The sequence below is a fragment of the Arvicola amphibius genome, chromosome 17 (genome assembly GCF_903992535.2).
Source record: "Arvicola amphibius chromosome 17, mArvAmp1.2, whole genome shotgun sequence".
NCBI classification, from domain to species: domain Eukaryota; kingdom Metazoa; phylum Chordata; class Mammalia; order Rodentia; family Cricetidae; genus Arvicola; species Arvicola amphibius.
In genome coordinates, this window is record NC_052063.2 from 5,811,762 (window position 1) to 5,838,068 (window position 26,307).

Sequence of the window (26,307 nt, forward strand, 5' to 3'; positions counted from 1 at the left end):
ATTCTATAGTACATTTATTTTTCTTATTCTTTCACTGACTTGCAATAAGTACAGAGCACTAAGTCCCCAGGACAGAGGAATAAAAGTGCTCCGTAATTATCGCAGGTCGGTGAATGAGATGCTTGCTGTGTGGGTTTGGTCCCTGGAACTCACATGAGCTGGAAGAGAAGAACTGACTTTATCAAGTTGTCCTCTGACCGCGACACACACTGTGGCTCACGCACCCAACCAAGGCCACATATATGTATGTACACATACAAATAAATATTTTTTTAAAAAGACCAGTGTATTCATTTAGGGAACAGTAGGACACATTTGCTATGAAGAGGAAAATGGGAGAAACAGGGCGGGAGACTTACCAAGGAGGAGGAGGAATGTGAACATGGAGTGCTAAGTAACACTAAGGATATCTGAATAGCTATAGGATTTATTTTATAGTGGCAATGCTCCCTCTAAAACCATAGACTAATAAAAAACCCCAGTGCTGGCATGGAAAACCTCCTTTTGAGTTGTTGATCATGAGTGTCCATAAGACCCTCTCCCCAGATAATATAGGCCATTGCCATCATCCTTGGGACTTTCCAGCAAAAGGAGGAAATAGTCTATGGCTGAAGACATCACACACTTAGGACCCAGGGTTTGGAGGAGCTGATCTGGAATTTCGAGAACTCTTAGCTGTTTCCCACACAGGTATAACCCCTCACTGTATTCTACTGCTTATTCTTATGACAATCCCTGCAGAGAGCCACAAAAGACCAAAAACGCAGAAACCAACACAGCACGGGACGCCTGCCCCTAATTAATACATTTACAACACAACTCCTACATTTAAGGCTCAGTGAATATCACAGAAGATGGGGCAGAAAGATCATAAAAGCTAGAGGATCAGGACATTTGCTGCAAGATAGTCTCTTCTAGAGGAGGAAATGACACAAACTGTGTGTGTGTGTGTGTGTGTGTGTCTTGTAATGGTTCTGAAGAAACTGGGAGGGGGAGACCATGGATTCAAAGGATCAGGATACACTGTATAAAATTCTCCAATAAAATACTATATTAAAAAACACTAAATGGCTACTTGTAGCAAGGAGCTGCTTGTTTCGTTCGCAACTGTGTGGCTAGCTTAGACCCAAAATAATCACACAGAAATTGTATTAATCACTGCTTGGCCCATTAGCTCTAGCTTCTTACTGGCTAACTCTTACATATTAATATAACCCATCTCCATTAATCTGTGCATCGCCACATGGCCGTGGCTTCCCCGCAAAGTTTCGGCATGTTTGATTCTAGCAGGCTCCATGGCGTCTGACTCCACCCTTCTTTCTCCCAGCATCCAGCCTTGCTTTCCCTGCCTACCTGAGTTCTGGCTTGATAAAGGTCCAAAGCAGTTTCTTTATTCATTAATGGTAATCACAGCACACAGAGGGGACTCCCACATCAGCTACTGTGTTACAAACTTTGTTTTAGGTCTTAGGAACAAACGTGGAGGTAAACAACATAGCTGTAATTCTTTCCTTCTCAATGGTTCTAACAGTCTAGTGGAGATAATAGCTATCCCGCTGAATCCTTGGAAAGCCGGGTGTTACTTGTTTCGTGATGTACACCCAAAGATCTTGAATATAATGCCCTCATTATCCTCTCCCATAGCAGCCCAACGCAAACATTGTCATTAGAGGCAGAGTCACACACAGTTCATTCTATTTGTGCATACCTTTGTAATATGTGAAATAAATTAAAATAACACAGAAATGGATCATTTCCAATATAGCACCTTATATGAAATCATAAAAGACAGGCCACTGAGGTGAATTTTAATAGGTGTGTAGTAAGGCAACCTGTACCCACTACTTGAACTGCTGCCATCTAAATGTAAAAAGACAGAAATACACTATCTTTGTATTATTTCTTCAAGATTGTGGCTTTTTACAAAAACAGTATAGATACTGCAAAACTACTTAATAAAACTTGTATTTTCAGATGTACCCAGAAAGGCTTAAGTGTTCCCAATGTTTTCTAAAATGTCATAAAAATGAATTTGTTTAAACTTTTTACATTTATAAAAAGCTAGGAAAACATAAAACTTCATTTGTGAGTTTGGATTTCATTCTTGGAAACAGCACAGAAAAACATACTAGATTAACTGCTTTTTACAATTGCTTTGGTCATTAAAAAAAAAGAAAAGACATAAAAAGACAAAAATTTCAAATACATTCACGTTTTGCATCAAAGAATAAAACTGATACAGGACAATGGGACCAGCAATCACAGCCTCCTGTGGACACAGTGTTCATGTGACCTACAGAATTCGACTGTAATAACTGACAACTGCTATTATCTCAGAGATTATTAGCCATGAATCTGGTCTCTTTGAAGCAAACATCTAGGAGCAAAGCAATAAAAACATTTAAAGTAACCTAAGATTTCAAACTCTTCTCAATTTATGAGTTTTATGTATGCAATTTCCAACATGGATCAAATAAACAAAATGGATTCAGAATATACCAACCAAAAAAACGCAAAAAACAAAAAGCAAAACAAAACAAAACAAAACAAAAAAACACAAACAGAGACTAGGGTTCATGTTTACATTTTAATACTTGAGAAAAATAAGTTAAATTGGATATAAATACTGCTGTCACACAAACACGCACACACACAAAACAGAATATATACAAATCCAAACTCACATAGAGTTGGTATGAAGCTTGGGTGTAAGAATACGTCATAACCTTTATTAGCTCCTTTTGAGGAAGTAACAGATTTTAAATTAGACACATAAAACGACTGCAGGAGAAATTATATTCCTCAAACTATTCCTTATCCATTAAGAACTACAAACTCAGGCAGAGTGTGATGGCTCAAATCTGCAAACCCAGTACTTAGGAGGCTGAGGCAGGAGGATTGCTTTGAGCCCAAGGCCAGACTGGGCTATATAGAGTGTGCCGGGCAAGCCATAGCTATACAAGAAGACATTGTCTCAGAAAAACAAAACAAAAATGTGGACTATACTTCAAGGTCATTAATTACTGCAAGCATTCTGTAGGCACGATCTCCAAATTCCTCCTTGAGGGCCAATGGAAAAATAATCGTTTCATTTTCCTGCTAGGTTTTATATAACAACACATTCATAAGTTATGGTAAAGAAAAACATTCTATTTTTCAGAGACCACACATTATATCTTCCAGGTACTTCAGCATTTTATACTTAATATTTTGCTTTATTAAATATTAAACATAAAAGACCTTATGTAATGTCACACTATTACTAAAAAGAAATTAATACAAATGCAATATAATCTTTTAAATCGTGGCAGAGATTCATCAGCTCTTTAGAAATTTTCAAAATATATCTGAATTAATTTTTTTTAATTTGTGAGGAAGGAAAGGCTTTTTAGATTTAGTTATTTATCGCATATATGTTTTATCTGCATGTATGTATGTATATTATAGACATTCCTGGTGCCTGTGGAGACCAGAAGAAGACATCAGATACCCCGAAGCAGGAGGTCTGGAGTCTGGATGGCTGTGAGCCACCGTGTGGATGCTAAAAATCAAACTTGGATCCTCTGCAAGAATAACAAGTGTTCTTAATTGCTGAGCCATCTCCCCAGTCCCATGGAATTTAATTTCTTATTCACATAAAATGTGTTTGGGAAAAACAAGCTTCACAGAAAGAAACTGATCCTATGACTATAATTGGAGAAATTCCCTTCTGCTGAAGAATAGACTAATACACTTTATTTTCCAAATAAATAAACCTAAAGTTAATTCTAGAATTTGTGCCAGGTGCCTGGACGATATCTTTACTCTTGATCACCCAACACAAAGATGATGGTGTGAAATTGCAGACTCTGCTGAGTCACAGCTAGGTCTGCTGTGGTGCCATTGCATCTCTCTTGTCCCAGGAGACCCCGTCTCTTCCTCCATGCTGGGACTGCAGGCAAAGCATCCTGCCCACCCATTCCTATGCGGGTGCTGGGGATCCCAACTCCAGTCCTCATGCGGGCAGCCCCCTCCCCCAACCCTTATCATTTTAGTTTTAAGATCACTGAAACCTAATTCTGGTATCAAAACACATTGTTTTAATGTAAAAATATTTGTCTGCACACATAGGAAATATCTATTGTTTTTAAAAATAGTTTAATATGCTAAAAGGTATTAAATTTGTTTCCCTGCAGATTTCACCTAAAAATAATAGATACAAAGTGTGTACGTTGTTACATTTTTAAAAAATCTTACTTTTTACTAAATCTCAGGTTTTGTTCCAATAAATTAACTTACTTGGGTTTTTTTTTTTTTTTCCCTTCTTCAAGACAGGGTTTCTCTGTGCAGCTCTGGCTGTCCTGGAACTTGCTACATAGACCAGGCTGGCCTCGAACTCACTGAGATCCACCTGCCTCTGCCTCCTGAGTGCTGGGATTAAAGATGTGCACCACCACCACCCAGCGGGTTTTCTTTTTTTATACCAAAAATATCGATTATAAAATGCTATTAATATTAATAAAAGGCCAATTTTAATTTTAAAAGTCCCTTCTGATAGGGAAGGGTTACAGAATTAAATAATAAGAATTTCACTTAATCCATAATATCAAACCAAGCAGCAGCAGCCATAGGTACTTAGGATTGCTGGGCCAGGATTCCTGAGAAGAAAATCAACTCAAATGCCTTTTACAGCACATGTCAAACCGTTGCCGGGTTTTACCATGTACCCCGGGCAGGTGTCCTGCCTCAGCCTTCAGAGCTGGGATTGTAGGCACACGCCAATGCCAAGCAAACCATTGATGTATGACTGAACACGGTAACTAGTGTTCAGTGCATTAGCTGCTGTTAGCAGACAGTCTCCACAGTTACTACCTGCTCAAAGATACAAGGATAACAGCTACAATTCTATTAGTGTTGAACTTTTACATTTCCCTCAAACTGCAGATGCTAACAAGATGGTACAGATCAAAACCCATAATTTGCCTATTAATATACAAAACACATGTGAGTCCTCTCCTCGGCCCAGCCCTGTTCCTGCCTCATCTCCATCTTGACCTCATGCCTGCAGCTATCCCGACAAACACACATAGGGAGACCCTTTGTGATCCTGATGGAGCTGATTCCCACTCTGTGTGGCCACCCTGGTTTGTTAAAATGATACTACTGTATTTATTTTCTGAGCTTCTTACTTCCGGTCATAACAAAATAATGGTCATCGTCTTCCTTTTTCTTGGCAGTAGGCTTTTTATCTCCACTGGCTGCTCCCTTAGCAGATGAGGGTGGCTTCCTGGTGGAAGGGGGTGGCATGCCACTTTTGGGAGGCCCTTTAGCTGAGTACTGGCCCTGCGTGGCGGTCTGTGCTGACTTTGAGCCAGTTTCTGTCTTGGCAGCAGACTGGGGGACACTCACAATGGACAGCGGGGTTCGGCCAGGAGAGCCCGGTCCTGTCTTCTGGCAGGTACCCTTACTCTGTGGTTGCTTTCTGGCAACTGAAACGATATTCTCGCCTTTTGGTTCCTTGGTAGCTTTTGCAGAGGACACTGAACATGAGGAAGCTGGGTGATGAAGTCTTGGTGCTGAGATTGCCCTGGACTTCAGAGGTCTACCAGGCGGCTGAGACTGTGTCCCCACACCTCCGGCTGTGGCTTTAGAACTGGGCGTTGTCACTCTTGCAGGGGACTGGAAAAGAGAAGGGTCAGGCCCCCCGTGCATGTCTCCCTTAGGTAGCTTTGGACACTTTGATGATAGAGGTAAAGGTGACTCCTCCCTGGAAGAAAGATGACTGTGTTTCAAAGGCTTTGGTTTCATCTTTCCAGAAGACTTACTTGGCAGAGGTCTAGACTTAGAGAGATCTCTTGAATTCTGGACTGGGGTAGCCACGGTCGTAGCAGTCTTGGGGAATGTGACACATTTTCTCACCGACGCAGACGCACACCGAGCAGAGCTTGCAGAGCTGTTACCCCCTGAATTTGAAGAAGCCACGGGAGAAGACACACTGTGGGGAGCAGTGTGCGGGGTTTTTGCTCTGCCTTTCGAAGATGTGACCTTGGGGTGGGAAAACGATGCCGGAGAATCCGGAAGTTTAGAGCGGGTGGACAGAGAAGCTAGATTGCCTTTCGTTGATGCGGCAGCAGGCACCGCACCTGGTGGGCGCGCCTGCCTCTCCTTGCTCTTTGGAGCACTCGCTGGTGTGCCAGGCTTTAAATTCTGTTTCTGAAACATGTTAACTGCTGACAAAGGGTTCATTTCTGGAGGCTGAGGTGTTCTGGCGGCAGAATCTGGCACACTTTCATTAGAGACTCCTTTTTGAAACGCTAAGATTTTTTGTTCTAGTGTAGCAAACTGCAGTATTCGACAGGGGTCGTATTTCAGCAAAAATCCTTGCAGAGTGTCCCAGCCTCCACCAACACGGACCATAACATGTTTTCCGTGAAGCATCTGCCCCCAAAAAACAGAAAAGGTGAAACTCAGGTTTATCGTTTTGGTTTGCTAACAATAATGATTTGCATTTTTTTCCTATGACCTGTGAAACTCTGAGTATTCACTAATAGTTTTGTTTCAAATCAATAGTCCTTTTTTGTATTAAAATGATAAATTTATTATTCGGTTATACCGCTAATAAAAGCCCTCCATTTTGTAATAAAAGTATGTACAAATAATTTGCATCCTAAAATCCACATAGTTAACATAGAAAACCGCAATAGTGATATCGTTGAAAGGACGGCATGCGGGAGGAGGGAAGGAAAAAGAAATAAAAAGCCTCCTGAGAGAAAAAAAGTCATCAGGAAAAAAAAAAGCAACTAAAGCTAGCACTTTAAATTTAAAAGTTATATTCTATCAATTACATCTTTAAAACACTTATACAAATTACTGTTAGTTTATCCTTGCAGATAGACTAGCTCTGGGAGATTAAGACGTTTGTGGCTAGCCTCGACCACACCAGGCTGCCCACAGGGGCACTTCTGTAGGGATAAACAAGCCCCGGCTCTGCCAGTGCAGCCCAGGCTGGATTTCTGGGCCTGGCCCCTCAGCTGGTGACCTTCACATCACTATGAGCTCAGCTTCCAATTTTAGCTCTGCCACCTCCTGTGGACGTCAAGTTCGCACCACAGCTCAGCGCTCCTTATTCTCTGCGCTACTCAGAAAGCCCCTCTTTCCAGGGAACGTGGAGTCGTGGCTGCACAAAGTGCTGCAGAGACGTGATGGATGAGGACTGCTCAGGTCTCCAAGGTTCAGGAAACATTTTAGAAGAGGGAGTGGAAAGAACCTAAGAGCCAGATGACCGGAGGAGGACTGGGTCACAGCCACTGAGGTCATAAACTTCCAGCTGCTGTGGAGGGCCACAGAGTCTCTACAAGGCTGCGAACAACCATCAGGCATGGATGGAGGAGGGGCTTAGGGGACCCCACTCTCTCACTGCTGAATATTTGCTAAGAAAGAAAAAGGAAGACTCTAGAGTCACTGTCTCAGATTTCTCTTCAGGGCAGTTTGGGCAGCGGCTATTAACAGTCAAGTCGACCTGGCTTCTGCTTCTGTTTGCTATCGATCAGACTCACAGACAGGGGACATTGCCTTCAGGAGCACCCATTGATGACCCCACCAGGCTTGACCCCACCAGGCTCCAGTGACGAGTTTCCAATTCAGTTGATAAACAGATGGTCCAATTAAGCTAATTAAGCCACAAAACTAAACCAAAGTTGTAAATACCAGGAGGGCTTGGTAGCCATGATGAGACTGAGTTGACAGGGGTGAGGCCGGCGGGGAGGGAAGGGAGGCCGGCGGGGAGGGAAGGGAGGACAGAGGGGAGGGAAGGGAGGCCGGCGGAGGGGAGGGAAGGGAGGCCGGCGGGGAGGGAAGGGAGGATGGCGGGGAGGGAAGGGAGGACGACGGGGAGGGAAGGGAGGCCGGCGGGGAGGGAAGGGAAGACGGCGGGGAGGGAAGGGAGGACGACGGGGAGGGAAGGGAGGCCGGCGGGGAGGGAAGGGAGGACGGCAGGGAGGGAAGGGAGGATGGCGGGGAGGGAAGGGAGGATGGCGGGGAGGGAAGGGAGGACGCTGGGGAGGGAAGGAGGAGAATAATGAGAAGACAGTATAGACATGTAGGAAACTGCTCAACAACAAAATTAGCAAATAAAAATCTTAAAGAGAGCTAATTAGGAGACAGAAAATGAATCTGGGGGCTCCCAGATGAGCTGGGTACAAGGCAGGAATATGATGATTCTATGTGAAAAGGGAGAAATGTAGATGGTGAAATTGCATGTTTAAGGACTTTATATTATGTTCCTAAGGCAGATGGTGAAATTGCATGTTTAAGGACTTTTATATTATGTTCCTAAATTGAGAGAAGACAGCTCTTGCATTACATCAAGCTAAAAAAATGCTAAACAGGTGAAATTTTAATTTCCTTATCAATAAAAGTGATAAAAAAATCAACTATAGATGAGGCAAAAGAAGGCCATAAACACGGGTACTGTCAGCATACTGGTACATGACCTAAAAAAAGAGCTTCTGTTTACCTCAAAGTATTTATCATTATGAATGGCAATATTTCTACTTATTTTCTTACTATTTTTTTCCGAGACAGGGTTTCTCTGTAGCTTTTTAGAGCCTGTCCTGGAACTAGCTCTTATAGACCAGGCTGGCCTTGAACTCACAGAGATCTGCCTGCCTCTGTCTCCCGAGTGCTGGGATTAAAGGCGTGCGCCACCACCGCCCGACTTACTTTCTTACTATTACTAGAAATCTTACTGGACATTCTATTTTTCTCATTTTTTCTTAGGGAGCTGATGGAAAATTATTCCATTTAAGGAAACCTGAGAAATGCAGTAAATTCCCCAAAGTACACGAAGATATTTTCATTTAGTTATATTCGATGTTTTAAGTAATCTCAGCTGTCTTCTAGCTCGTTGCTTGAAAGTTAAAAGCATCTACTCAAGCTCAAGCTCACTTAAAATTTCATGGAATCAAGTATACCATACCTTTCCTGTCCAGTGAAATTCTTGCATTAATAGCACCCTCTATTCTAATTTTTCTTTCTTTACAAGTAAAAGGGGAATCAAAAGGAGGTTGGTACATAACAAGCCGATTCCAAGACAAGCTTGTCTGAATACAGGCTGCCAACAGCAAGCTTACCCTTATGAAGAGTATTTTCTCCCCGAGCCGGTAACGCCCCTCAGATAAGTATTCAATAGAAAATCGATGAGAACAGCTACAAGGAGGATCCTCGGCAATGTGTTTAACCTAAAATTAAAACTAAATATCAATATTCAGTGCTTATTAGAAAAAATAGCTTATTAAAATAAAAATGTTATTGGATAGGAAAATAAATCTCAAAGACAAAACTTCAAAGCCAGTTGGACTATTTAATTTAATCTCTCTTCTCCTTTCCACGCCAGCAGTGATGAGGCCTAGGTCTCCCTGTCTTAGACCAAATGAAACCAGGCCTCAAGTTAACAAATGTAGAAGATCCCACAGTGGGTCAGACCAGAGTCAACGCGAAACACACTTGCTGATCTTTAGGAGGCTTGAATTGTTTTGAGCCTTGATAACTACATTTGTGTCAAATGAAAGAGCATCCAGTCAGATGCAGGCTAAGAATTCTCCCTTCTCCCTTAAGACAATGCTAAACTCACACACAAATAGAGAGGAGACCTACAAGTTACTGCTAAACAAGCAGAGACATATGTCTATACACCCAGGATGGGGTAAACTGCTTCATATTTCAGTTCAGGAGGCATTTGCTCCAATTCAGCACTTCATGAGAAAAGGAACAAAAACCTCACTTCTGCCCCTCAGAATGCTGTCTTATTTATTAAGAACTTCAAGCACGTAGACAATGTATTGTGACCGTATCTTCACCTCCAACTGCCCCATTTCAAGCCCTCTCAGACACTTCTTCCTGCCCCCCCCCACTATCATAAAACACACACACTACATGACCAACAAGGCAATCCCTCACTATTTACAAGTCAGATTGTAACGCTACTATAGTAAGGAAAACCATTCATTTCCCGTAAGCTTGAAACATTGCTCGTCAAGCACCCATTCTCCACACACTCCCAGGACCATAGGGGCTGCAGATCAGTGACTGGCACACATTCCCAATAAACACCATCTTCGTCTATAGGCAGCATTTCCGGTATCATTAGCGATACCTAAAACTGTGAAACTTCTGGCGGTGTGGTACACACAGCAGAGCGGTTACTTACAGCTTCGTGTAGCTCTTCATGCTGACAGCAGGATTTGGGGATGTTGATGGACTCTTCAAGCCCCGAGGCATTAAGCAGGGTCTCTTCCAACTCAATCTCTTTCTCAAGTTTCACTAATACTGGTGGCTCAACTCCATATCTGAAAACAAGCCAGGAAATCTGCTCATGCAATGTGCACCGACTACGTCTCTGCAGATTGAGCAGATCAAAACAGGCGACGGTTTCTGTCTGGACCGAAGTCTGTGGGACTCCCTACAGACTGTTTCACTGCCACAGCTGGGAGTCTGGATTTTTTTTCCTTTTTGAATATTTTGAGACAGGGTTTTTCTGTATAGCCCTGGCTGTCCTGGAACTCACTCTGTAGGCCAGGCTGGCCATGAACTCAGAGATCCACCTGCCTCTGCCTCCCAAGTACACCACCACTACCCAGCTGGAAGTTGGTTTTAATATTTCAGATTGTCCAAAATCCAGACTATATATCACCTCTATATCATAGCATATCGTATATCTCAGTTATGTTATATTTTCAATATTATTTTGGTGTCCTGAGAAGTCGCTTTAAAACAAGCCGGTGGGTGGACAGGGCTGACGCAGGCAGTGGGGACAAAGCCTGAGCCCTCTTAGCAAATGGGACTTGATTTGCTTTGAGCTGCTTGACATCACATGTATTTACCCCATTCTTATCCTGAAAACTTTAAGCCACATCTTCACAATTTACTATGAAATGAAGGTAAGGGAGGAAAGCTGAGGCCAACACGTGTGTGCAGATACAAACACAGACATACAAAGATAAAACAGAAAATTGGGTCACTTCATTTTAATTAAGAGTCACATTCTTTGGGTACAGAAACTCTGATAAAATTAAGTCACTTAAAGGTATTTTTGATGTTAAAATTCTGAAATACTGAGAAATACATACCTTGACACAATTCGACCAATCTCAAGAAGACAAAGGTACACCTGCCTGGGGTCTTTATGTAAAACTGGGGAAAAATAAGATCATACAGTTTAAGAATCAGATTTAAATTGGGAAATACATTCTGCCATGGGAGGGAGTCAAAGGAAAGAATAATGAAGACAACAGCTCACTTGTTTAGACAAGACTCAGAAAAGACATTTTTATTGTCAACATCACAATTTCTTCTGCATTAAAATCAAACTATTGAGCACAAAGAGAATGGGCAGTGGCCAAGATAGTCAATTGCTCAGCAATTCAGACTTCAAAATCTACAGACTTAGTAGCACTAAATTATGTTAGGGGCTGGGGAGATGGCTCAATCTTAAAGTTCTTACTGCACAGACATGGGGATGTGAGTTCAGATACCCAGATCCCATCAAAAGCCAGGTACAATACACACCACCGTAAGCACGATGCTGGGATAGACAGAGACAGGATGTCCCTGAAGCTAGTGGCCACCCAACCTAGATTAACCAATGAGCTCCAGATTAGTGAGAAATCCTGCTGCAAAAATACGGTGTGGAACATCAAAGACACTCGAAGATGACCTCTGCTCTCTCCCCAACACACTGTAGTGACGATCTCTCAACAGGATTCCGTGAGAAGAGACAACGCCACTTCAGTTTTACTCTAGACTATGTATTTCCCAAACTTGACAGAAACAGGAAGTAGCCATTCACTCTATGAAGCATTGTTATCTTCAAAACAAAGCCGGAAGCCAGGGAAGGCATCACAAGAGAAAAACCAGTACCCGAATCTCACAGATGTGACTGGAATGATGCTTGTCACACTGGCAGCAAAACCCAGCAGCACACGGAAAGTAAGACATGCAATGAGACCGTGAGGTTTATACAAGGAATGCAAACACGTCAACATATGAAAATCAACTGATGTCATTAATAGACACAGGGGTCTCATCACAAAACAGAGGTACCACAGATCAAAGAATTAGAAAGGCTCTAACACTATTTCAATATGTCAAACAAAAGACAAAAAAACAAACAAAAGACCAGAAGGGAACTTTCTCAAGCTAACAAAGGGCATTCGTGAAAACCTACAGCTAACAACATCCTAATATCACGTACATGTTTACATGTAAGGTCATGGTGGAAATGCTCCCCCCGGCCAGGTTAGAGAGAATGGCACCACGCCCACCAGTTCTGTTCACCGTTTACGCTGTTTCACCGTTTGTGACTTCAGGATGATGAAAGATAAACAGGTAAAAATTTGGATTCCCTTTGTTAGGCAATACTATTTAGATAGGACAAAGTACAAAAAGAAAAATAAAGAAAAGAGACAAACTTAAAATTTTTAAATTTGAGGCTGGAGAGATGAGATCGCTTAGCAACTAAGAGCACGGATCTCTTTCAGAGGACCCAGGTTTATTTTCCAGGACCAACATGATGGCTCCAAGCTGTCATTCCAGGCTAAAGCAAAACTGCGACCCCATAATGTATTCCCACCCCTTTGCCTTGCTAACCTGCTGAGCCTGTGATACATGATTCCTTACAAACATGTCTAATCAGATGCCTTGCTGACTCCCCTGCCACAGGATGTGTTCCGTGCTTATCTACCCCACAGGCAGCCTTGAGCCCTGAGTGCCCCTCTCTTTTGTCCAGGTGCCAATAGCCAATTATCTCAACAGCTGTCTTCTATCTAGTCTAAGTCTTCCCCATAAGAGGAAACTCGAAAGCCAGTGAGGGGCTGCTCTCCGAAATCCTGACTGTGGGAAAGGCTGCCGTCTGGTCAATCTAAATAAAGATTGCTTAATCAGACAGCTGTGGAAATGGTTTTACCTCGAGTCTATCCAGAAGTCCTAAGGAACTCTGGAATCCTAACCTAACATGCAATGCGTTCCACCAATAGTCAGGGCAGTTGCTCTCTGAGGTGTGAGTAGTATCTACCACATACACAAAACAAAGGATCTGTTTCCTTTGAAGCAGGTCTCAATACAAGGCTCAGGCAGAGGCCACAGGTGTGCACCAACATGCCTGGCTGCAAAGCATTAACTCTTTTTTTTTTTCTTTTTTTTTTTTTGGTTGTTTTTTTTTTTTTGTTTTTGTTTTTGTTTTTTGAGACAGGGTTTCCCTGTAGTTTCTAGAGCCTGTCCTGGAACTAGCTCTTGTAGACCAGGCTGGCCTCGAACTCAGAGATCCGCCTGCCTCTGCCTCCCAAGTGCTGGGATTAAAGGCATGCGCCACCGCCACCCGGCTAAAGCATTACCTCTTAAAGCAACAGAAAGGGCCTCTGAGTTAAAGCCACAGAAGTAAAGGAATTTATCATGAAATATTTCAAACCTGTTTTTGTAAATATCCTAAGTACCTTTAAATAGTATATTTTTTTAAATTACATTGAGTTCCAGGCAAATAGATGTAAGTCAAACATCTACATCTCACTCCAGTAGCTGCAAAGGGGCTACTGGTGCTGACTGTATTTTTCTTAGTCCAGCGCTGCCCTTCAAGCTCTGCTGGAAGATGTCTTTGACATTTAAAAAATAAAATCTCAGACCTTTTCAAAACTAGTAAGCTACAAAGGAAAGCATTTGAAGCGTCTCCTCCTCCCTTTGATGCTGGTAGCTGGATGTGCTATTTAGTCACATCCTTGTCAGCGACAATCAGCACACCTGGGTTTAGAGCACAGCCAGTCCTGCAGGGCATTCTACCCTGGGCGGGGGCCGGGGGCCAGAGACGCCACAGGCGGCAGGTTGTCCAGCCGCGGACACACTTCACACTGTGGGTGCAGAGTCTTAAAACTAACACGTTCAGCTGAACGTCTGCTGGGGGCCGGAGACGCCACGGGCGGCAGGTTATCCAGCCGCGGACACACTTCACACTGTGGATGTAGAATCAACTGAATGTCTGCTTCTTTTAATCGTCACCACGAATGGAGCCTGTAAACAGCGTCAGAGATGAAACTTCTGTCTAGGAAGTGTCCCCTCTGGGTTAGCTCACACCGTAACGTTATTCATTCCATGCATGTGCATCTTTATACATGGGGCTGGAGAGATGGCTCAGAGGTTAAGAGCACTGCCTGCTCTTCCAGAGGTCCTGAGTTCAATTCCCAGCAACCACACAGTGGCAAACAAAAAAAAAAAAAAAAAAAAAAACCATCTGCAACGAGATCTGGTGGCCTCTTGAGGAAGAGACCTGGTCAGTCGTCCTCATCAACTTAGACTATGAAAGCCGATGTGGAGAAGTTCAACAGAGCCGCCATACATGGGCTGCCCATGTGTGCTGCAGCATTGCCAGGGCATACATTTCAAATTTCATATGCACACATATACACACCTATAAGTGGTTTGAAAAGTGTGTGTAAACAGCAGTCAGCCGCTCCATTAGTGCCATAGAGATGCTTCCGCTGACTTAAGAAAATGAGAAAAATACATCAACAATTTTTCAGTAGAGCATGATTTTATTTGGTGGGGGGCTGCATTTCAAGACAGGGTTTCTCTGTGTAGCCATGGCTGACCTAGAACTCACACTATAGACCAGGCTGGCCCTGAACTTCTGCCTACTGAGTGCTGGGATTAAAGGTATGTGCCAGCAGTACCCAGCTTGGAGCATGATTTCTCTAATGAAATATCAAAAAAAAATTATTCTTTTTAGATAACGAAGAGGGCAGTTATTATTTACAATTCAATCCAAATACTATAAGCACGTTTCACCTGTTATTTCTACAATGATCTGGTTAAAGAGGAATTGCTAGTAACTCGCACCTGGTGGAGTCGATCTTCAGGGAAATATCAGTAGAGCATTAGTGCAGAGTCTTTGGCAGCCGACTCAGAACTGTAGATACACAAAGCCTATTAACGTAAGTGAAAAGCTTACTATATGTGATGGATATAACTTTCGAAGTAACAGCGATACGGCATTTTGAGTCACTATTTAGAAAGGAAATTTAGAAACGAGGGACACAAAACCAGCCTAATAAAGACAAAAGGCGCTTACCCAGACCCTCAGACTCAAAGAGGTACGTCTCGTCAACGCCGACGTGCCTACACCAGTGGAGGAAGTTTGCTGTGTTGTCCCTGGCGAAGAACGATCCTGACGCGGCATCTTTCTTACAAGGCACTTTTCTCATCGGAAAGTTCTGGAAAAGACAGAAGGACAATTTACCAAAAAAAGAATGAGCGATATTCTCATTCGGTGTTCATTTTAGTATATGACAAAGTCACTTTTAAATGTATTAAGTATAACTACAGACTCCACAGCTTGGAGGGAAAACTATTATCTTCAAAAATGACTTTCTTCTTTTACTTTAAGTATCTTCCAGAAAAAGATGCTTAGGAAAACGATCTACTCAAAATCAGCAGCAGATTCAAGCTTCTCTAATCTTCTTTTTAAAATAGCTCAAGAATGTCAGCATTTAGGGGACGGCCTGGTAATCACAAAGTGTCTGCAGTGTGCTCCACACAACTCAGCTCAAACACAAACTTCGATGTGAACTAACATACCCATTTCTGCTTTCCTCTCCCCACCCCCAGACTCATAAAGGCTGCCCTGAGTTTCTTAAACAGACTGTAAAATAGGGGAGTAGCTGCCCATTCTTAATTCAGGTTCTTAGATGACCTAGGTTTTATAAAACCCTAAATTGGTACTTTTGTTTGCTTAACTATCTAGCTCCAGAGGATTCTGAAATTCCTGCTGAGACTGGGGCAGGAAAAGGGAGGTCTTTGCTTTTACTTTTTAGTTGGCAATTCACAACAGTGATGTTTTTAGTGCAATAGGTACAGTAGGTCTTTATCATGGCCAGTCAGTCTCTCTCCCTAGACACAACGGCTGTTACCAAATCCATGTGTCTCCTTCCGGGTGCTATTATTTCCCAGAACCGAAATAGCCCGCGTGCATAATTAAATACAGAATATATTATCATTACCAAAAATATACAAATAAATATGGCAAAATACAAAGATGATTAGTAGTAAATGAATTCCTCTCACTGACATTTCAATAAATTATCCCCGCAAAGCTATGCATGTGAACCTAGAAAATGCCAGAGAGACACAATTCTACAATTTGATGTCTATGTGTGTGCATGTACTTTGAATGTATGTACACTGGATAGGTTGTGGGCATATTTATGACTTAAAAAGAACACATTTAAATAATTATTTCTAATGAACATAGAATATTCCAATGTTTAGGTAACATAATTTTACAACTTCTCTATTGACAAGCAGATTATATTATTTCTAGCTGTGATTTTTCTCAGAATGAGTACCTAGAAGTAAAGAATTTTATGTATCAAAGGAGGTACTTTATGTATCATATGTGCACATGTATGCATCTACACATAGAGTGATCTCACTATACGGATCATATGTACACATGTATGCATCTACACATAGAGAGATATCTCACTACATGGATCATATGTGCACATGTATGCATCTACACATAGAGAGATATCTCACTCATTGTCCTCCAAGAACAATGAACAGTTAATATTTAACTTATAGTATGTCTAGGCTCCAAACTCTCAAAAACACTTAATGTTTGATAAAAAGAAAACCTAATCCACTTTAAACCGTCACTTTAAGCTTCTCTTCTGAAAACGCTGTATGCTAAGCATTCCATCAATACTTACAAATTCACTACTAAGGAGCAGATGAGGACTGCAAAGATGGTGGTGACAGATGGGTGACACATGCCTCACTGCCTAAGTTAGGGTCACTACCGCTGTGACAAAACACTATGGCCAAAAGCAAGCTGGGGAGGAAAAGGGTTTATTTGGATAAACCGTACGATACTGCTCATGGCTGAAGGAAGTCAGGACAGCAGGGCCGGAACCTGGGGGCAGGAGCTGCTGCAGAGGCTGTGGACGGGTGCTGCTCACCACAGCTTGCTGAGCTGCTTTCGGATGGCACCACCGGCCCAGGGATGGCACCCCCGTCAGTCGCTGACTAAGAAAATGCCCTACAGCAGGATCTTATGGAGACATTTTTTAAATTGAAGTTTCTGCCTTTCAGATAACTCTAGCTTGTATCAAGTTGATATAAAACTAGGCAGAACAGCCAGGGACTGTCACAAAGTCTTCCCCCTATAACCACACAGCAGCCTGTGGAAGGCACTGTCTCGTGAGGATCTAGGTGCTGGAGATCAGCTGTAGGAAACCAGGCACTATCCTAGATACCATCTATGGGCTTAACATCGGTGAACGGTCACAAATAAACCGTGCAACGTAAATATTTATGCTGTTGTTTCTGGTGTGTGTATGTTGGTGTATGCACGTGTGCATGCTTCATGAAGACATGTTTCTTAAGGCGGATCTCTCAGTGAACCTGACACTCACTGGCTGGTTGGACTGGTAGGCCAGACAGCTTTTGGGATCTGCCCGTCTCTGTCTGCCAGTCCTGGGATCATAGGCCCACGCTGCCACGGCCACCTTGTACTTGGGTTCTGGGGATCTGGACTCAGGGCCACATGTTATACAATAAGAACTTTACCAGTGGAGCCACCTTCCAAGCCTCAGTCAATGTTACTAACTCTATTTTACAAATATGGTTTTTCAAATGCACAAAACATCAAATCAGTTTCCAAAGTCTCATAGCCAGAGATATGACGGAAATACCCACATAGAGGTGATAAGAAGCAGACATGTCTACCCTTTTCTGAACAGAAACAGGAGAGGTGGATGGGGGAGAAGAGGTGGTGCAGGGGAGGGGTTGGGAGGAGAGGAGGGAGGGGAAAGTGCTGTCAGGATATGAAATAAATAAATAATAAGCAAATAATAATAACAATAAAAAGTAGACATGAACAATGAACTTCATCCCTGTCAATATTTGCTTACCCCTGGTTCTTCGGAGTGGCACGCTTTTACCATATTCTGAAGAACGTTGATTAATTGACACAACAGCACTCCATTGTCAAGTTCTTCCAATAATCTTTCGGCCTTAATGTCAATACCTAAAAACACAGTTTAAAGCTAAGACCCATCTAGAAGCAGCAAATTCAAAAGCAGTGGCTACAACCTAAATATAATCAGATAACAGCTAGAAAACTAAACAAATACCAGATGAGACTCCAAGTTTCCACCCCTAGAAGGTAATTTTAAAACAAATAATGTCAAGGTAAATTGAACACAAGAGGAAACTATCAGTGGTTCATAAAGTTCATAAAAAAAAAAATACATGTGCAGCCAGGCGGTGGTGGCACACGCCTTTAATCCCAGCACTCAGGAGGCAGAGGCAGGCGGATCTCTGTGAGTTCCAGGCCAGCCTAGTCTACAAGAGCTAGTTCCAGGACAAGCTCCAAAGCTACCTGTCTTGAAAAAAAAAGTGCATTTATGTCAGATCAACTCACTGTACATCAATATGACTTGTACAAGGGAGAGAAAAGGTCTTTTACCAATAAGATGGACTTTGCTGCAGTTTAAAGGTTAAATATAGTACTAGTCTGGGAATATCAGCTTCCACCTCTAAAATGACATCTTTAAAAAATTATTACATTAAGAATTTGAAATCATCTATCTGATGCTCGACAAAGAGTGACTGCTTAGTGTGTGTGTTTATCTTCGAAGGACCGTGGTCCATCTTCAGGCTTTTCCCTCCCAAGAATCTCAGAATGCTACATGAGCGTCTGTAGTAAGTGATTTGAGGAACTCAGGAGCAAGCTCCCTCGGTAAAGAATGAGGTCCTGAGCTTGGGTTCCCAGACCTACATGAAAGGTAGATTTGTCGGTGTGCAGGAAGATCCCTGGAGCTTGTGGCCAGCTAAGCACACACACACGCACACGCACACACACACACACACGCACGAACACGCACACACACACACACGAACACAAAAGCCCCAACATCCTGGAAAGAAAGCTCAGAGCACTCATCATAACCTTGAATATAGTAAAAAATGTAATGCCAAGAATTCTCCAGCTGACACTTTCTCCTTGCCCCTCAGTGTCTCAGAAACAGTGTTCATTTTCATATAACGAAAACATATCTTCCACCTACAACCTTAGAGCTCACAGAAGCTTGGGGAAATCAGTTAAAAAAAAAACCAATATTCAATATACACAATTTTTGGAAATATATTAAAATTAACCATAAAGTACTGATTATTTAAAAAGGCTGGCCACTTCAATCAAATCTCAAGTTTCCTACGATTCAGGTTGAGGGCGAAGAGTACCTTTTTACTCTCTTTACTACGCAGATTATGAAAACAGGACCTGGCTCTGCCATTCACTGGCATATCCCTGGTATCTGGAATAATCAATCACTCCTTAAATGAAGATAAAATTAAAAAAAAAAAAATCAGTGTTACAAATCAAACTTCGTAAGCCTTACCTAGTAGGCCAGAGAGCCAAATGGAGAGATCTTCTTTCATGGGCAGTAGACTGGCTTCGTGCCTCACGGCTATCCACTCGTCGTACTGGCAAACATCAGCCAGTCCTGGTCCATGTCTGGGAGTCAGGGGACACCTGGGACTCAGAGGCAGGTCCTCCCCAAACCAGACCTAGACAAAAGGCCAGACAGCTGAAAGACAGCAATCTTTGCGGGAAGTCGCCGTAGCCCACCTGTGTCCGTGTTTAAATCAGTAGGCGTAAGCCATGCTGACTAAGCAAAACTGAACCATCTCGTAGAAATGGATAAATTAGAAGCAAACTGGATTCTTTGAATGTTGTTGTCAATATTTAGTGTAGTGGTCCATGTCAATGGACACTAAGTAAATGAGTGGACTCTGCTGTTGAGACAAGGGTTTGAGACGGCTCAACAGACTACTTCCTTCTCCGCTTGTTACCAGAATCCCCACATCATAGCTCTAGAAGGGGTGCATGACACCTGCCTCACAAGGAACAGGTCTGTCCGTCCAGCTCTGGCCCTGACAGACAGCAGGGAATCAACGACTGTCTGCTGAATGGATAAATGGATGAATGCATAAAAGGTGTCTGCCAACTTCAAATCATAATTGTGATGCTTTAAATATCTGATTATTTTTACTTGTATGTGTCTGTGGGTTTATGTATAGTAGCATAGGTGCTCATGGAGGCCAGGAGAGGGCGTCAGATCCTTTAGAGCTGGAGTCGCAGGTGGTTGTAATCGACCTGATATGGGTTCCAGCACCAAACTCAAGTCCTCTGCAAGAGCATACGCGCTCGAACTATCGACATCACTCCACCTCCTACAATGCTATCTTTACATTTTTTTTCTAAATGCTTCGATCAAAGCAATAGAATGGCAAATTACAGTCTAAGCAAATCTGCTTTATCATCTGCATTTTTGATGACCTACAACTCAAACACTTTAAAATGGTTGCTATCCAGCCGGGCGGTGGTGGCGCACGCCTTTAATCCCAGCACTCGGGAGGCAAAGGCAGGAGGATCTCTGTGAGTTCGAGACCAGCCTGGTCTACAAGAGCTAGTTCCAGGACAGGCTCCAAAGCTACAGAGAAACCCTGTCTCGAAAAACCAAAAAAAAAAAAAAAAAAAAAAAAAAAGGTTGCTATCCAAGTACCCAAGTACCTGTCTAACAGCCTCAACTTCGCCTACTGGCCTGCAAAGCCAGGATATAAATAAGAATAAAATTATATAAACGTACTATCAAATCAACACTAGGAAATATATGAAATATAAACTGCTGAGTGGGAGGCCTGCCCTGGAGCGCTGTTCACACACCCGTGAATTTCCCTGCCCCGCCTTCTGCCTGCGGGTGGGTCTTCGTGAACACCCTCACTTCTCTCTACTGGGATTTTTGTGAGCTGAACTTGTGCAGACAAACTATAAGGGGAAAAAAATAAAAACCCATTTCCAATCTCGTCTGGCAAGATAGAAACATATGTTAGAGAAAGAATTGCCAAAGAAACAAACCCCTGGGCTGGAGAGATGGCTCAGAGGTTAAGAGCACTGACTGCTCTTCCAGAGGTCCTGAGTTCAATTCCCAGCAACCACATGGTGGCTCACAACCATCTATAATGAGATCTGGTGCCCTCTTCTGGCCTGCAAGCTTACAGGGAAGGAATGTTGTATACATAATAAATAAATAAATCTTAAAAAAAAAAAAAAAAAGAAAAGAAACAAACCCCTGAAGGGCCACTGGGCAGTAAGCGACCTAGCAGGGTCTCCGCATACCATGCGCTATCCTGCTGATTGACAACTGCCCTGCAGAGAGAGAACTGTATCTTCACTCTTCACCTTACCTTCCAGGTGATGAAGCAGAGGAAAGATAATTCTCCAGACTCTCGGTCTGAGATTGGAACTAAGCTGCGACTGACTCTCTTAAGTTCTGACTTTCCAATGTGTTTGATTACCGGCTGACTGTACCTTTCTAGATAAAAAGGTACATTGTGACTTCTGCCTTTAAATCAACTTTTCATTGTTCTATTGATACCCAAAGAAAGAAAAGAAAAGCAAGCAAGCAAACAAAAAACCCAGCAAACACAAACTTTGGAAATCTCTTAAATGTAAGACTATCATGGTTTCTGTGACTCCCCACTGCTGGTTTCACCCAGCCATAAACAAACAAAACAAAAAGCCCTACTCATTAAACATTTTAATTCTAATACAGAGTCAGGGACAGGTTCATTTATAAAGCATATGGACAATTACATAAACTAAGACTTGAATCTCTTATTTGACTTTTAGTGACTGTTCCTTCAACTATCTCATGTACCATGTTGTAATGAGAGGGATATTATAAAATACTGCATTTATTTTCCCCAGGTTGACCCACCAACCACAAAATACTTTTGATTTCTTCAAATATCTAACACAAGTAAAACTCAGAATTAAAATCTTAGAACTAGAAAGCCAAAATGCAGTATTCCTATTGTTAAAATGTAGTGTTAAAAAACTCCAGCCATGTCAGGCGGTGGTGGTGCACACCTTTAATCCCAGCACTCGGGAGGCAGAGGCAGGCGGATCTCTGTGAGTTGGAGGACAGCCTGGTCTACAGAGCGAGTTCCAGGACAGCCAGGACTACACAGAGAAACCCTGAAACCCTGTCTCCAAAAACCAATAAACAAAACAAAAAATTCATGCCATAAAAAGAACTGGATCAATAATATCAATGCCTAGTTTATATTTACTTCTTACAAACATGGAGCTCACCTGAATCGCAGGCTGCATGGTCATCTATCTCCACTGCGACGAAACCGTTACTCTGAGAAGAGAAGGGATGGGCATGCAGATGATGGCAGAGTTCTAGCTCCCCCAGATCCCAGACGACAGCATGAGGAATGTGCCTTACTCCCTCTGTGCCTGAGACTTCTCATCTAGCTAGAAAGCTCGACTATGAGGAGCTCACCAGGGCCTCTTCGCCTCTGCCTCCTGAGTTACTTGCAAAAGAAAAACCCGAGAACACTTCTGCTACATTGCCCCTGGCACCAGTGTCGCAGCGACTGTTAAGGTGTCTCGGCAGCGAGATAGAATTCATGACAAGAGTGGCTCTTCCCACAACAGCCTCCCACAATTTTTTCCCATCTAATAATACAAAGGTGACGTAGATATAACCCCTCAAACCCGATACTGAAATGCAAGCATCTTTGATCTCTTTGTAGTGGTCATATCTCTACGAGTCGTATGGACTTGGTATAGAAATCACATGCTGAGCCATAAGCTTTCTGCTAGACAAGACAGTGGAGTTAACCATCAGATTTAACTGTGAATTAAGAATACTCGATACCTTTCTGTGATGATTTGTCAAAAACAGGAGAAACAGCAGTGTTGGTGCCAAAGCTTTGGTCTTGAAAGCTACAAAGGAAAGATCAACTCCAATAAATTAAATTAGATCAACACATGAGAGTGCTCTCAGTGAGAAAATGAGTGAGAGGCTTAAAGACAGTGTTACAGAGGAAATAAAACATGGGTCTGTTGCTCGTTTATGGCAGATAACACACTACTTTTATTAGAAACTATCACTAAAAGATTTTAGGAGAAAATTATCAAACTATTTATAAGACTGAAACGGTACCTGTTTCCAAAGTTACGCCCTCCCCTGGGCTCCCTCAGACATCTCGTGCACAGTGCCAACTCCACACAGTGCCTTCTCTAAGGAACAAGAGGAACCTGGGCTAAAGCTAACTGAAGGGCTTAATGTTCTACTGCATTTTCTCTGTAGAAGGCAAAAGACCACAGAATGCCCTTTCTAATCTGTTTTCCTTCTCTCTGCCACAGCAAAAGGCCAAGGCACAAGTGCGCATTGCTAATGAGCTACTTGTGCTTCCCACCAGCTAATTCCGTGGGGAATACATTCTCCTGTAGCATAAATAACCCTTTGTCCCCAACAAAGGTCCACAGTGTGAAGCTTCCGAGACCACTTCTTAAAAATGCAGCAAAGAAGCTGCGCCCATTAAAATGAGGTTCCACATAATCAGACAAGAGCTCTAACAGTTGGCGCTGCCGACCCCCAGCAAGAGAAAGCTGCAATTATAAGGCGCGTGCACGCCCAGAACAGGGTGGCAGATTCACAAAAGGGCCTCCCGGGAATGCTCAGCAGCTGCACTTTTTAGGGAAGATTCAACAAAATTAGTTTTGTGAAAGAAATGGAGAATTCGTGTACAACAGTCACTTGAGGTTCAGCAAAAGCCATGCTTTCGAGTTCTTCTTGCACAAGAGACAGCACTCCTGTGTGGACAGAAACGTACCCACCTGCACTGCCTCTTTTTTTTTTTTTTTCTTTTTTCTTTTTTTGGTTTTTCGAGACAGGGTTTCTCTGCAGCTTTTTTAGAGCCTGTCCTGGAACTAGCTCTTGTAGACCAGGCTGGCCTCGAACTCACAGAGATCTGCCTGCCTCTGCCTCCCGAGTGCTGGGATTAAAGGCGTGCGCCACCACCGCCCGGCTTTGCACTGCCTCTTAAAATGTCTCCAGAACGCTTGTCCAGCATGTGCAAAGCCTTACAATAAATAAATAAACTAAGTTGTAACAAAATAGTACGCAGGTAAGTTGTAATAGACACTCAGCTCTGAAAGGCTATGATGTACACTACTTATTTAAGGAAAACATTTATAAACTGTCCAGACTTAATCAGTTAACCAGGTGCTTAAAGAGTACTCACCTTATTTCGGATATAGAGAGCCAGTTGTACGTATGTATGTACATATGTATGTATGTGGCATGAATCTAATAGGTCTTAATAATAAAAACTTGGAGCCAGCCATCAGGGGGTGAAAGCTGATGGATCAGAGAAGCAGAGCAACCAATCCATCACTGGAGAGTTCTTACCTCTACCAATGCTCAGACAGAAGGGGCATCCTGTCCTCAGAAGGCTTCCTCAGACTGCATCTGTCTCTCTGAAACTTAGACTACACTGAGCTCCTGTCTCCTCCTGCCTGATATTCCTCTCTCTGCCCAGCCATTATCATTCCTGTCTCCATCTCCCTAGTGCTGGGATTAAAGGTGTGGGATGCCAAGTGCTGAGATCACCTTGGTGTGAGCTCTGTTTCTCTTTCAGATTCAATCTCATGTAGTCCAGGGTGGCCTGGAACTCACAGAAATCCATATCCATCTGCCTCTAACACCCAGATCCTGAGATTAAAGGTGGGCGCCACCACTGCCTGGCCTCTAGTGGCTTAGTTCTGCACTCTGATCTTCAGGCAAGCTTATTTGTTAAATTACAAACAAAATATCAGTGCATTTATATGTATGTATGTACACACACACACACACACACACACACACACACACACACAATCTAGCTCTTTGTATTCCTCTTGTAAGCCAGTTTCATATCCAAGAGTAGCTGCTTCGTCAGGTCCTGCTCTGCACCACAAGCTCAATCTTCCTATACTCATTTTATCCTGTCTTCCTTATTTCTATCCTTCCCTGAGTCTCAGCCTCTATCTGAGCCAGCAACACTTCATTCCTGGGGGTGCACTTGACTCCTGGGGTATACTTCACTTGGCTTTTCTCTCTTCCTTCCTGTCTTATTGGAGAAGCTGACTTCAATTCTTTATCAGCCTTAACAGCACTTTTCGATTGTTGGGCTCCCTTCGCCTTTAGACTGAGTAAAAACAAAACAAGAACTCTCATGTGACCAAGTCCACACTGCACCCTAATCCGGAAGATAATCTTTCACGAGCAAACATAAAGCTTTGAAGCTCCAGGGAAGATGTTAGAAACATGGTATGTCATCCACATGCAACCTGGCCAGAAATGAGCCCAACCTGCTCATCCCAAAAAGCAATAATGAGGTCCTTGCAATTAGTTTTCTTAAGGCTCTTCTATAAATTGGACCAGATCATAGGAGAGAAAACCATTCTGTGGACATTCCTTCCTAGGAATGTCCATGAACCACAATACACCCCATTTCTCTCCCACACTGTAAAACTGATGGGAAGGACTTAAGCCCTCGACACAATCCTGACAGAAATCTGGCATCAACTAGGGAAAGTAGAGAAATAGCAAACAAATAAGGTAAGACTCTCTGGGGGAAAGGGGACTGCTACTGACCCACATCCCGGTCTGCACTCGGCCACCAGATGACTGCCAGGACATATAAGCCGCAAGCAGAGGACCACGTGCCAAGCCGGGAGAGCAGGGAAAGGAGAGGCATTTTCCTACGCGTCTGTGTGCCTGCAGTGCATGTCACAAATGCTCCACCATCTTCATGTCTTTCTCTAAAATAATAGTTGAAGGATATAGTACTCCTGATATATGCAGAAATTTAAATTTTTCAGCTTTAAAATTCTCAGCTAAATATTTCTTAGATACTTAGCAGAGAAAATAGAAATGCCACATATATACCAAATGCTTTTTATATGTTTTTAAAGGATATACTAATATACTCATCATCAAAATAGCACTATGGTAGTACAGAGTATTGAATTCATCTTGATTCAATTCCTGTTCCAACATAAATCAGCTATAAGATCATAATATAGCTAACTTTTTGAAACCTAAAAGTTTCTCAGAAAATCAGAGTATCACAATCCCTGTCAGGTGGCTGTTAGAAAAATAAAATGAGATGACACCTGGCATAGGAGCACTTAACAAATGACTTATAATTAAATCTATGATGAGACATAATTACAGTTCACTTAATAAAATTAAAAAGATAAGACAAGACTAATAGAACTCAACCACCATCAAATATAACTTAGAAGGCTAATTTGCTAACAAATGTATGGCTATAATGAAAATAAAAGGTTTAGTATAGCCACATCAAAACCCGAAGTCAGAATATACAACTTAGGATTCTCTTTGCTAAAGTAAGTCTTCATAAGTGTGTGGTCTG

General features: G+C 42.5%; 1 protein-coding gene across 3 annotated transcripts in view; it reads right to left on the bottom strand.

Annotated features, from left to right (window-relative positions):
* Positions 1 to 2,707: 2,707 nt before the first annotated feature.
* Gas2l3 (growth arrest specific 2 like 3) overlaps positions 2,708 to 26,307 on the bottom strand; it is a 30,336-nt gene continuing 6,736 nt past the window's right edge. For 2 of the 3 annotated variants that reach the window (XM_038315025.1, XM_038315026.1), the window contains exons 2-9: positions 22,184 to 22,235; positions 19,425 to 19,593; positions 17,934 to 18,049; positions 15,092 to 15,233; positions 11,106 to 11,169; positions 10,187 to 10,325; positions 9,111 to 9,218; positions 2,708 to 6,417 (exon numbers count right to left, since the gene is read on the bottom strand). In XM_038315025.1, coding sequence (XP_038170953.1) covers positions 5,149 to 6,417; positions 9,111 to 9,218; positions 10,187 to 10,325; positions 11,106 to 11,169; positions 15,092 to 15,233; positions 17,934 to 18,049; positions 19,425 to 19,593; positions 22,184 to 22,207 — 2,031 coding nt within the window. In that variant the 5' untranslated portion in view covers positions 22,208 to 22,235 and the 3' untranslated portion in view covers positions 2,708 to 5,148. Of the gene's footprint in view, positions 6,418 to 9,110; positions 9,219 to 10,186; positions 10,326 to 11,105; positions 11,170 to 15,091; positions 15,234 to 17,933; positions 18,050 to 19,424; positions 19,594 to 22,183; positions 22,236 to 22,757; positions 22,826 to 26,307 lie in introns of all 3 variants that reach the window. The other variant, XM_038315024.1, reaches the window with a different exon arrangement.